Genomic DNA, 14,014 nt, shown 5'->3' with positions numbered 1-14,014 from the left:
TGGTCAGCCTTGTGTTGGTATGTAACCTGAGACAGAGTTCGCCACTTCCTTGCTTTGAGATGTATTCTTAGGCCACCTTTGTATGGAAAGAGCTCAGGGAACCCACCGTTGGCTGGCCACTTATGCCATATACAATACGGCACTCTTGAAGGAGAGGAGGGTCTACATAAGACCCAAGCACTCCTCTAACCTAAAATTTGATGAGAGGGAAGGGAAAGTTGGCAAATAGCCAAAAAGCTGTTTGACATCAGGGATTTTTTTCAGCAAATTTGATAGCAGGAATCCCAGCTGCTCAGGCAGCTGAGGATGGAGGATTGCCTGATGCCAAGAGTTTAAGACCAGTCTGGGCAACATAGTGAGACCCCATCTCTATCTACAAAAAATATTAAAAATTAGCTGGGTGTAGTGGTGTAACCCTGCAGTCCCAGCTGCTCAGGAGGCTGAGGCAGAAGGATTGCTTGAGCCCAGGAGTTTGAGGATGTAGTGCTCTATAATCACACTTGTGAATAGCTATTGCACTCCAGCCTGGGTAACACAGCAAGACTCCATCTCTAAAAATTTTTTTTTTAAAGTTAAAAATTCTATAGCAGGGTCAACACCCCTTTATTCCATGACTTACCCATATTATGCACTACTTGTCTTCATACCGTGATAATTGTGCATTACCAGAACCATCAATCCTTATGGAAAAGCCAAACTACATTTGACATATCTGCCTAAGTTATGCAGATTTTCATTAAAAAATTTTTTAACCTAAAAGCTTGAGTGGTTGTTGGAGAGCTAAACTCAGCTCCCAAATAACTTGGCTATGTAGAACAATTCATTCTCTGAGAGATTCAGTCATGGTTTTATCAGCATGATTATTATGCTAGTCTGCTACATACTAAAACCACTACGTTCTTGTAAACACAGTGCTACATGAGTCTGCCTCCAGAGCGATGCTCCTAACTACGATGGAAAACTCGGATTATTATTATTATTATTATTATTTTGAGACGGAGTTTCACTCTTGTTCCCAGGCTGGAGTGCAATGGCGTGATCTTGGCTCACTGCAACCTCCGCCTCCTGGGTTCAAACGATTCTCCTGCCTCAGCTTCGCAAGTAGCTGGGATTACAGGCACGCACCACCATGCCTGGCTAATTTTGTATTTTTAGTAGAGATGGGGTTTCTCCATGTTGGTCAGGCTGGTCTCGAACTCCTGACCTCAGGTGATCCGCCCACCTCAGCTTCCCAAAGTGCTGGGATTACAGGCGTGAGCCGCCGCACCCGGCTGTTTTTTCTACTCTATCTTATAGATGACTCGTATCTCAAAAAATAGGACAAAATTCCACTGCCACCATCTTAGGAAGCCTGAAGGCCCTGACATGGAACATTTCCAGGTAGCATCTGATAACATTCATAATGAGCTTCTTATATTACACATGATAGCCTACTGAATAGCATGAGCGGTTACAAAAGAAATGCATCTTAAAGCATGATATTTAAAACCCGAGTAGGGCCAGCCCATGGAGAATAACCCCTAAGAAAGACTGGAACAATTTCCAAATATCATAGGTGTTAAAAAAAAAAATAGACAAGAGTGAGCGTTTAGAAGTGGCTACGGCTACGGCGAACAAGTAGAGAATATTCTAGTGGAAAGGTACTGAAAGGGAATAAGAAAAAAGAAAACAACTTTTAAGGAAGAATTTGGAGGAAACGGATGAATTGTGAGCACGGCAGAACACCAAACTTGCTTTTTAAACAAAAGCTTTGCCTCACTCACTCCATAATCATGATGAGGGTAAAATTCACAGAAATCATTGTCTTTTTTTCCTGCTGATGAAAATTCATATCCTAAATGCACAATCAGCAAAGTTTATGATGATAAAAGATCATTTGGGACAACTTATTTAAGTAATACTCATTACAGCACTGACCCTGTCCTTAGCACAAAGGAAGAACTCAGCAGTAATGGAGTATTTTATGACTCAACTGATAATAACAAAAACAGCAACAAAAAGAACCACATTTATTGAGAGCTTATAATTTGTCAGTCATGTTCATAGTGTTTAACGTGCACCCACTTAGTTAATCCTTACAACCGTACCTGTCTGCTATCTCCATTTTATAGAAGGAAACTGAAGTATTCTCAGCACTCTTAGGAGGCTGCCCTGGGGCTAGGAAGTGGCAGAATGAGCAGTCTGCCTCCAGAGCCTGTGCCCCTAACCACTACACAAAACTCAGATTATTTCTTTACTCCATCTTCTAGATGACTCATATCTCAAAAAAACCAGAAAGACACAATATAGGAGAAATGTGGTAATGCATGACATTACTTACCATTGGGGAAAGCTAACACACTGATGATAAGAAAGAAGAAAATAACAGAGAGGATGCCTCTCCAGATGTTGTCTTCTGGAACAGAGTCATCCCTGAAAATAGAAAAACAACATTGAGCATTTACTTTCAGATCCAAATAGAAAACCTAGAGGAAGGAAGACTTCCATGTTCTAAAAACTGGTGGACTGCTAGATGTATGACAGGATTGAACATAGGTTCTGAAATAAGAGATTTATACAGATCATACAATAATTCTTAGATCATTATGTGTCCAAACGGCACTAACAAACTAATGCTGACTGTTAATTTCACAGACCTGATTATAAAACCAGACTACATAATCAGACACACTTTACCTTCCAGTGAAGTGCACTTTTAATAGACACCTAACAACAGAATATCTGCCCAGAGGTTATAAATGTGGCCCTCAAAATGCCAGCCTGATCTTTACTAGGGTACCTGTGATGCCTTCTGGCTTAGGTAGGGAGGCTCAACATCCAATTTCCAGGAACACCAGTTTTTACTTAAGAATGGCTGCACACTGAGGGCACACAATGTCCTCATTCAGACTGACATCACATAATTGACATTGAGAATGATGATGACAACAGTAATAGCTCCCATTTATCTGTCTACTGTGTGCCAGGCACTGACCAGGCAGTTTATAAACATTATCCCTAATGATCCCAAGTTTGCAACATGGAAGTATGATCAACCACATTTTACAAAATGAGGTTGCAAAAGTTCAGAAAGATTAAGTAACTTGTCTGAGGCTGTGTAGGTAAGACATTGCTAAGTTGGCATTCAAAACCAGGTCTGCTAGACACTGAGGACAATGATTGTTCCCCCAAGCCAAGCTGTCTCATGAAAAAATGATCTGTCATCCTAAATCAGCCTGACTTATGTTAGAGGCACAGGGTTGGTATAAAAGACATTGACAGGACACACAATATGTAGGTTACAAATTAAAAGCAAGGCTGAAATTAACAACTGTTGCATGGGAAAAGAAGGTTGATTCTGTAACTCATACTTTATAATAAATATATTCTGGAAGATTCAAAAAATTAAAATTAAAGATTCAAAAAATTTTAAAAAATACTGGAAGAAATTGGAGAATTAAAAAAAACAAACGAACCTCAAAACAAAACAAAACAATCAACAATCATGAAGTGGTAAATTCACATGGCAAAGAAATCAGTAACAAAATCGAAGGAAAAGAGGTAAACTTGGGGAAAAAAATTTATAACTCATATCAAGACAAAAGACTAATTTCCTTAATATGCAAAGCATTTTCCCCAAAATCAACTAACAGGAAGAACAACAAATGAACATAGAAAAACAAATAGAAAAACGGGCAAAAGATATGAAGTTTGTTCACAAAGTAAAAAAATCTAAAAAGAAAAATGTGCAAAGCATATGAAGAGTTTGTTCAGAGATTAAAAAATCTAAGGCTCTCAGAAGTGAAAAGATGGTCAACCTCACTCATGGTAAGTTAAAAATAGTGACCGTTTTAAAAGTCTACCTTATTGAAAAACGGGCAAAGGATATGAAGGGTTTGTTCACAGAGTGAAAAATCTAAGGCTCTCAGAAGTGAAAAGATGGTCAGCCTCACTCATGGTAAGTTAAACTAGAAACCGTTTTTAAAATCTACCTTATTGATAAAGGTAAAACTTTAATGACTGAGCTGGGGAGGATATGAAGAAACAGGAAAATAGGCATGCTCATACATTGCTGGTAGCAGTATAAACAAATCACCTTTATGGAGGGCAATTTGGCATTATTTTAAGTCTACAAATGCATATGCTCTGTGACTCAGCAATTTTACTTTCGGGTATTCATTCTTTAGATAAACTCTCATTCACGCAAAAATGACATATATCCCAGATTGTTCACTATGGCATTACATGTACTCTTAAAAAGTTGGAAGCAATCGAAATGTCCACCAAAAAGAGACTGAGTAAAGAAATTATGGTCCAGTCTTGCGATGGAAAGCTGGGCAGCCATTTAAAAAAACAAGGAAGCTTTTTAAGAATCAACTGATTCATAATAACTTAAAAGATATCATTAAGTAAATAAAGCAAATTGCAGAATAGTAGGTATAATAAGCAACTATTTGTGCAAAACAAGGTGGGGGAATGTGTATGGGTATGTAGCTTATAATTTATGCTTATGCTTGCATAGGATGTCACTGGAAATCCACCCCAAAAAATGGTGACACTGGTTTTCTCCAAAGAGGAAAAATGAGGGGCTGGGGAGAAGTATGGAGAGAGGTATTCACCACATACCCTTTGATGTTTCTTGGATTTCAAGCGACGTGAATACATCATTCTCTTTAAAAACATTAACTAAAATTTTAATTAATGGGTTATTAACCACAAATAAACGGCTATGGCAAATCAGTAAATTAGTCTCTATTTAAAATTATCTACCAATCAAAATGCTTGAAAAGGTACATCAGCACTAAATTTATAACTAAATGGGTAATACATTAGGTTATAAAACCAATGAAATGGCAGTTTTGTAATTTTGAGCAATTTTATTAGAAAAACAGGATCAAATGGATGGCCTAGTTTCAGAGGGGGCAAAATGTTGATTAAACGTAATAAAATAGCAGTTGGGTCTGAAAAGTTGGCAGTTTTATATTTGTCTAATTAGGAAAAAATGTATTAATGAAAGACAGTGAGGTCTTTGGATAAACTGAAAATATGCACTATGGGAAGATCAAACTTCTGCAATCAAAGATTAGGGGATAGGAGAGTGAGTTTATGAAGCCATGTGAGTCCTATCAGACTAAAGGCCCCAATGTCACACTCTACTGTGAGTTTTGAGAGCAGAGAGGGTGCCCCCACCTCATTTAGAACAGCCCCTTACCAGTCTGTGGTGGTGGTGCACAAAAAGAACAGAATGCCTGACAGGTGAGGATGCCAAACTCCCCTCTGGCCACAGGGCAACCTGAGCACACAGGGCCATTCTACAAGGTCTGGTGTGAGTCCCTCCTCTCTGAACCCCGAATAATCCAGAGATTTAACCACATGCTGAGGTTTCCTAGTTAATCATGAAACAGAACTTGGCTGCAGAGTCCACATGAGTGGACCCCAAATGAGGGACAAGATCTAGTATCCATGGATAGCCACTATATTCTAGTGGCTTTGCTCTCTGAAGCTTTGTAACACTCTAAAGCAGGAAATGATCATAATCTGCATTTTACTGATAGGGCTTGGCCCCAAAGTACAAGCTCTTTCCCCTACAGGAGGCCATACAGTGCAGTGACTGGTACAGGCTGGGGCCAGACCACCAGCCTGTGTGACCTTGGGCAGATTACCTAACCTCTCAGTGCCCCAGTTTCCTCCTCAGTAAACAGAGGATGGTAATAGTTCTACCTCATAGGGTTGTGTGGGGATTAAATAACTTAAAACATGTAAAGCACTTAAAACAGTGCCTGGCACAGAGGAAGTGTCCGTTACTATCATGAGTTCACAACGTTTGAATGCCCTTCCTTTATGTCCACTCATTCCTTCATCTAGTTAATGCCTATCATTGGGTAGGGATTCTTTGAGATCTGAGATGAAGAGACATGACCCTTATTCTTGAGTGGATCAAGATAAAAAAGGACAATGAGACATTATCTTAGTATAGCCTTGCCCTGAAGGAAATGTTTTCCATATGTAGGAACTGTCTCTGACAAACCTCAAAAAAGCCTGGGTATTCACCTGTGATTGGCCCCTTGGTGGGGTTGTAATTGTCTCCTACGGCTTTGTGAGGCTGCAGTGTGGTTCCTGCTTCTCAGGAAAGATCATGACTTGTGGTCTGGGCTGCCCAATCCTCATCTTGACTCTTCCTGGCCTAAGGGTACTTGCTCAACTAAGACATTTCAGTTCACAGCAACAAAAAATATGAAGACTTAAAGCTTTCCATTGTGATGCTGTGACACCGCCTTGACTTCTTTCCTGGGTCTACTGCAGCTACTAACAACAAAATGCCCCAGTCTGCAGTGCCCTGAACACGCCAAAGAACTTTCACAGCTGGTGTTTTATTTAACAGTTCCACAGTTCTGTGGGGGAAGGTAGAGCCAATATTATCTTTGTTTGAAGGATGAGGAAAATCAAGCTCTTGGTTTATCTTGCCCACCGTCACACACAAATAGAGGCAGAGTGGAAGTAGGTATGAGGGCTTCTGGAATGCAGGCTGTAGGTCAAGATTGCTATTATACATTCTCCAATAAGGACACAAACAGACAAGCTTAGGGAGGCAAAGTCCTCGCTCTCTGCTAAACTTAGGAGGTTCTCCAGCATAGCACTGACCACATATTGTGAAAATACCAACTGTACAGATTAAAATAAGAAAGCTCCCCAGGGCACAAGTCTCACCTCATTTCCCCAAGGTAGCTCTAGTGCCTGGCACAATGCCCTGACACACAGCAGGCATCCACCTGCCATAGTAGGTGGCAAGAATGAGCAAGATGATATGACAGAGTAGGCCAGTGACTCAGGTAACATGAGGGGGGAGTCTCAGCCTGACCCACACGGTCCACTGGCAGCGACTTCCCTCTCCCCTTGCAGAGTGTTGGCTACAGAGGGCTATTGAGACCATCAGCAAATATCTAAAATCCCAATCAAGTTTTCAAACACCTTGGCTTCTTCTGCAGAGCATTGTTTCAGCTAGGATAGGGAACTACCCAAAGAGACAAAGTCTTAACAGCAGGAAGTATCAGGAAAGCCCTGAGATTAAAAAAAAAAAAAAAAAAAAAAAAAGTTTGCACTCCAAAGAATTTCTGGAGTCTGACTCCGATTCTGTCTCAATTTAATATCTGAGTACAGGAATTTGACCAGAGGGGTGGTAACTTCAGGAAACCAAAGCAAACTCCATTCACTTGCCTACAACCTTTTAGACAAGTCTTTCTCCCTGGGGTCAGGCAGCCAGGAATATCTAACCTTTATTATGATTCCTAAGGCTTCTAGGTTAATTGTCCCTCTCCCCCTCCCATCTTCTCCCTCATTACCTTTAATATAAGTCCTTAAATAAAGACCTATAGGTTCATGTTTAGATGAGTCACTGTTAAGGATCATCTCTCCCAATAAAAAGTTTAATCCCAGGTTACATGGTAGACCAATGTTAAGTAGCTTAGGTATTATCTTTAATACCACACTCATCTATTTTATAGAAAGCTATGATCCTTGTCAAGAATTATGGGTGAGACATCAACTAAAGGAAAAGAATGGTGATAAAATTTAAGTTCTTATTGAATAAATGATTTCATGCATTCAATTCATTCAGCATTTACTGGATGTCTATCCTGGGATGATTAAGATAACTGGCCTCAAGAAGCTGATACAGAAACTAATATTATGACATGTTAAACAATAATAACAAGTATTTGGAAGGATATAAACATTTCTTCCTCTGTGCTTCTTGGAACAATTGAGAAAGGTATCTTGGAGGGGAACCATCCAAATGGATTGTGAAGGATGCCAAGGGTGTCATGTGTGGGCAGGAGGTGGCGGGAGGTGCCTTCCAGTCTGAGAGATGGCAGCCCTGCCTAGGTGTGAGACATGTGAGCTGTCGGGGCCTGCTGGGTGTTGGGTGTGCTGTGTATGGAGGGAGGGATAGAGGTGGGAAAGTAGACTTACTCCATTACAAAGGACCCTGGAGTCCTGGAGTCCAGCTAGTATTTTCCTATAGGTGGCAGGCATCTACTGAAATACCGATGTCAACCAGCTTTGGTGTTATCTTTCATACCATACTAATTTCATTTTATGGAAAGTCACAATCCTTGTGAAGAATTACAGCTAAGTTATCAACTAAAGCAGGAGAAAGGTGATATGTTTTAAAGTATTTATTGGATAAATGAGAATTTTAAACAGGGAAAGATGGGACCATGATTTTGTCTAAAAAGATCACAGGGGCAGCACTGGAGGGAGGGGGAGCCAGGGCCTGGGAGTCAGCTATCCCAAAGCGTTGGGAGTTTGCTGAGCAAAGGCTTGGGAACAGAAAGAGAACAGTCCCGAAAGCTATAAAGGCCCAATCAGACCTGCTGAAGATAAATGAGATGGTGAACTCCAGGATGGGAGAAACCTGGGCTAGAGGCAATGAGGACTATGAACTGTTGAATTGAATTAATTGAATTAAATGGGATGCCAGGGCTGAGGAAGCAGTGCAGGCTGACTGGACTAGTCCTGGTTCTGGGATTAGTTAAGACTGAAAAACTAACTTCTCCACAGAAATCTGGGGCAATAGGAATTATGTCACAAGATAAATTGTGTCACATCTGGTAATAGAACTACATCTAAAATGCTAAACACAGTTTATTCAGAACAGATGAACTTGAATTAAGGTCGCTTACTAAAGAGGAGTCTGAAAGGCAGCAGTTCCTAGGTATATAATCTCTGTGGGCTGAGGCATCATCTAAGCCAAATAAATTTAAGTTATCCAAGTGCCCATTCACTGCAGAAGACCCCAGAGAAATATATGGCACATTTCCCCCTTTAATAAATTAGAAATCGTATTATGGACATAAAACTCTGGAAATCAGTGTAAGAAAAAATATAAAACATTAAGTTCAATAAAAAATTTGATTCATATGGTAACTGGGGAAAAGAAATGTTAACAATCATCGATAACTGGACCTCAGGTGCAACCTAACACAATGTTCACCTCCAGGGCTGGTTTAATCCTAGCCCATAATCACTATAGATGAGCACTTAACATTGCTAGTGTCAGGGAACAAGGGCATGCAGGGCTTTTGTTGCTGGGAGAGAAGGAACATGATGTATATAAAGGAAACAGGATAAAGACAACTGAGTCAGCAGTATCAGGGGACATTTTCTAATGGGAATTTATGTGGTCAAGAGGGAAAGAACAGGGAAGGCTAGCAAGTATCCATAAGCAATACAATACAGGTGGCCAGAAGTATGCCCCAATGATATGACGGTGAACTGGAGTTCCAAAGCCAATAAGGGAAATTAAGTAAAAACCATTATTAACAAATCAATCAATCAATCAGTCTGTCCATTTCCCTGTCCTTGCCTGTCTCCTTAGTTCTAAATCGAGGAGAAATGAAGCATAGACAAATTGATGATCACTTAAGTACACAAATCGCAGAAAGCCAATGTCTTCTAGGTAAGTAACAATTTTTGTTGGACAAGTGCTAACAAAGGCTGATTCTACTGTTTAATGGCAGGTGCCTCTTAAGGAGAGGTGGGCTTCTTTGAATGTGAATTAATAGATTCTGGTGTTTTCTAAATCTAAAGCTTGAGTTTTTTAAACTAAAGGCATTCAATATTTCCAAGGTTATGAACCTCTGAATGCAGAGTAAATATGAGGGTATCTTATAGGTAATTATTATACTCTGAGCTTGAGACAAAAGTTTTCCTTGCCCTACTTTGGCTAACAAACTTCTAAGACATATGCGTAAGCATTTATTTATAAAAATACTATTTATTTTTTAATAGAGATGGGGTCTTGCTATGTTAGCCAGGTTGGTCTTGGACTCTTGGCCTCAAGCAATCCTCCCACCTTGGCCTCCCAAAGTGCTGGGATCACCGGCGCAAGCCATTGCGCCCAGCCTACTTATTCTAAAATGTGGGAAAGTAAGTTTTTGGTTTTCTTTTGAGACAGGGTCTCATTCTGTTGAGTGAGTAGGGTGGAGGCTGGAGTATGGTGGCATGATTTCAGCTCACTGCAACCTCTGCCTCCTAGGCTCAGGTGATCCCCTTACTTCAGCCTCCAGGTGCATGCCACCACGCCCAGCTAATTTTTGTTTTGTTTTGTTTTGTTTGTAGAGATAGGGTTACACCATGTTGTCCAGGCTGGAAATGAGCTTTTTCAAATAGGAAAATGATTAGGTAGTATCTAACTTTATTTTTAATGATGGTGATAAAGACAGGAGATTTAAACACTATGGTTTAACAGGGAATTGACCTAAGGGCCGTCTAACAAAAGAACTACCTGACAAATCCAAACTTGTCTCAGACTTCAGTGCAAGGTATCTAATCCTCTGTAATCTTAAATTCTTGCTGGATCTCTGAAGCATGTGACAGTACCCAAGTACTGTTTCTCACATACTCATTATATGACATCCCAAAAGTATCCTATCTCCTTGTTCTCTTAGACAACTAGTCTTTGCAAAACAAACTTTAAGACATATTTTTTAAGTTTTACTGAAAGAATTGCACTGAACAATTGTCCAACTAAAATCTTATAAAATAAATATAAGGCACTGGAGTTAATAATTACAAAAGAGCATAGCATAAATTTTCATTTAAGAAGTTGTTACTTTCCGTCTTTATGGAGGAATAAAGAGCTATCATTGTAATGCCCCACTTAAGTCACAAATCATTACAAAAAATGAGTAAGATTTAGTAAGTACTAATTCTATTAATGGTGCTTATGATTTTATATAAAGTTAAACTTGTTATTAATTAGTTCTTCATTATGTGATTTCTGTCTCTTTATGAAATTAGTGGAAGAAATAAAATTGTTAACATTTTTGGAAGAGGCCACAGTCTGAAGTTCAGATTATGGTTCTTCTATTATTTTGGACAAGCTGTTAAAATTCATATTCATTTCTTATACTTTCACTGCTGCAATTTATTGACTGCCTTGACAGAATATGATGTAAAAGGAAATTTCAGAAGATTGTGACTTTTTATATCAGAAAAGAGGAAGAGAAACCTATTTTGAAAGGACCTAGAATAATATTAAAAATGAAAGGCTGAAACAAATGGCTCATTCTTGCTTCTCATTATTTAAAACAAAATACCATAATTATTTTTCTAATTTCCAGAGAAACTCCCTCACTAATTTCATTATTTCAAGCCCACACCTAAGATGAAGTTAAACTGAAGCTAACATGAAACAGGTATGTATGTTATCTAATGTCCATTTTTCCAATGCTTTTATCCTTCTCAATTACAGAGCATATTACATCCTCATTCAATAATAAATATAACTTAGAAGACAGTAGCATTCAATGGAATCACATCGTAATAACCACTAATGTTTATTAAGCACTTAATACTTGCCATGCACTGAGCTAAACAGATTATCTAAAAAGATGAATTTAATCCTCATGACAGATAATCCTGACAGATTAATGTATTGATATTTTCATGTTACATACAGATAAGGAAACTAAGGCCTAGCAAAATTATGTGGCCACACAGCTATTAAGTGATAAAATCAGGCAACATAATGAAGTATTTGAAAGTAACCATAGTTAGGGACATGACTCACTTCTCTCCAAAGCTAGAAATATGTCTGGTCAGGTACTGTGGAAACGTCTGGTCTTAACCTGCTCCACAGCTTTAGCAGATTTTATAGTAATAGTGGCAAGATCCCTCAATCATTAAAGAGTAAGCAATTGTTACTTAAGCTTTATACCTTTAGGTAGATTCTTTCAAATGGATAAACACTTACATAACAAGAACCAAGAGTCAAGTGAATCCCAGAGGTAAGGAACAAGTGTGATGTGGGAGGATATTAGTTTTATGAGGATTTGAAAAACTGCAGTTATTCCCAAGGGAGGCACCACTGGCACTTGTGTGTGTGTACGCAAACGACTGTGTAGAAGACAATTCACTTTATGTTGTACAGGGCTGTCACATATGTCACAATACATTTAGTATCCGTTAACTGCTCCCCCTCCCAAATACTAGAAGTTCTCTCAATCCTTGTGACTACCCAATATATATATCCCTACACATGTTCTGCTGACCCTGACAGAGAACCTTGATTGTTGGATAAAAATACTGGGAGAGAAGTAACTGACATGAATTTTACATTGCGCTCCAGGGACTTTGCTAAATGCATTCACACACATTCATTTAATTTTCATAACCCTATATAAGTAGATATTTCATCTCCATTTTACAAGTGTGGCCCCTGAGGCTCAGAGCAAGGTTATGCAACTTAATTCAGGACACACAGCCAGTTTTGAAACCAACAGTGTGGCTCAAAAACTACTCTAAGTTGGCCTTTTAAGCCATAATGGTGAGGGAGGTGTGACTTTCCTTTCTTTAAAGAGGTTCATTCAGAAAGTATAAATCATTCTAAGTAGGAACCACGGTGTGTACCTCCTTATGAACCAAGGATGAATTTGTTACCTAGATTAGGAATGAGGGGCCACAGGCGCAGTGCCAGAGTTACATGAGGTGTGTTCGAGATTTGGGCTGGGCAGCTCCTATGAACCGGTATATATTAGAATGTGTGTGTATGTTTTCCAGGGACTAAGAGAGTTGTGTTATGCTGTGTGAGGTTTATGTGTTTCATTTAACACACAGCAGTTACTATACCCCAGGCACCGTTAAAATTGCTGGACAAGATCACATTTCAGCACGTATGTCAGGTAATGAGTGAGCAGGGTACGCACTGCGTGATGTGTGGCGGGCTGGTGTCTGTGCAGCCATGTACACAGATGATGGGTATTGGGCTGTGCTGGAAAGGAAAGGTCCGCTGTGATGTGTGTGTTTAGAGTGGCAGTTTGTGCCGTGGTACAGATGGTAGTGTTTGAGGCTGGGGGAAGTGTTATGCTGGATGACTTGTGCGGAATGCATACGGGGAAGTGCTGCACAGGAAAGGCCGTGTATGTAGCACACATGTGCATTTTTTGTGCGTTACGGATAGTGCCGAATACCGGAGTTCCACAGGAAGGGATCGGTTGTGTCCTGGGCCTGTGTATGGTGCCTGCAGGCGCTGTGGATTGGGGTGCTTTGTATGTGTAGCGGTGTGTGCTGAAAGTGGTGCATACGAGATGATTCATGCGGTGTGCTGGGTAGGGACGGGGGGCTGGAGCAGTGCAGAGGAGGGGCCCGCGTCGTGATGTTGTGTGGAGCGATGCCGAGTGCGGTGGGTGGGGGGCGATCGTGCTAGGTGACTCGCGTGCGTTCCCCGTGTAACCGGAGGCGCTATATGGAGAAGGGGCACTGAGGGGTGTGGGAGCAGGCTAGCGTACTGTGAGACACCGGGCGGGCGGAGGGGCTGCGTGGGCGGCGGGCTGCCAGTGCGTGTGCGTGGAGCAGCCAGCCCGCTTCCTCACCCAGAGCCACGCCGGGCCCCCCTCCCGCCTCTTCCCTAGCCCTTGGACGCGCCCCCCGCTCGGCCGGGCCGCCCCACCTGGTAAAGGCGAAGTACATGAGGCTGACGATGGTGAAGCTGAGCAGGGTGATGGTATGCGGCCGGTAGAAAAAGTCAATGGTGATGTCCTCCACTTGCTGCTCGTTGATCATCCGGAAATGCATTTTGTAGTTCACATCATCCTTGCTTAGGGTCCGGCTCCCCACGCAGGACGCCATGGCCCGCCTCCCCGTCCTGCCGCGGTGGCGGCGGCCCCAGCCCGCTGAGGCCGGGACCCCGGGGGTGACTAGCCACAGTGGGCTAATAGCCGGACGGCGAAGCCGGGTCTGGCGCCCAGCAAAGGCTGGGAGCGGAGGGAAGGACAGGCGCGAGAGGGCGGGGTCGCGGCGCCGCCACCGCGGCCTGGGGCAGGGGACGCCGCCGGCCGTCCCCACGCTGTCATCCCGGCTGAGGCATCGCTGCGCACTGGAGGAATCGTCAGACTCCAAGTCCACAGGACTTCAGGGGAGTGGCGATCCGGAGAAGGGTAGCTGCGGCCCCTGGCTGGCTCTTTTCAGCGCACGTAGCCCGCTGTCTCCCCGCGTAGCCTGGCACATGGTCTCGCCCACTCCGGGCGCAGCCCAC

At 41.7% G+C, this 14,014-nt stretch overlaps 1 protein-coding gene across 1 annotated transcript in view; it reads right to left on the bottom strand.

Moving 5' to 3' along the window:
* The window catches only part of PTDSS1 (phosphatidylserine synthase 1), a 73,009-nt gene extending 58,995 nt beyond the window's left edge, over positions 1–14,014 (bottom strand). The window contains exons 1-2 of the mRNA XM_054498238.2: positions 13,430–14,014; positions 2,321–2,412 (exon numbers count right to left, since the gene is read on the bottom strand). Of these exons, the coding sequence (XP_054354213.1) occupies positions 2,321–2,412; positions 13,430–13,608 (271 nt within the window). The 5' untranslated portion in view covers positions 13,609–14,014. The remainder of the gene's footprint in view (positions 1–2,320; positions 2,413–13,429) is intronic.

Source organism: Pongo pygmaeus, chromosome 7 (assembly GCF_028885625.2).
Source record: "Pongo pygmaeus isolate AG05252 chromosome 7, NHGRI_mPonPyg2-v2.0_pri, whole genome shotgun sequence".
Classification (NCBI taxonomy): Eukaryota; Metazoa; Chordata; class Mammalia; order Primates; family Hominidae; genus Pongo; species Pongo pygmaeus.
The sequence above is the reverse complement of the archived record's forward strand: the minus strand, read 5'-3'. Positions and strand labels throughout refer to the sequence as shown.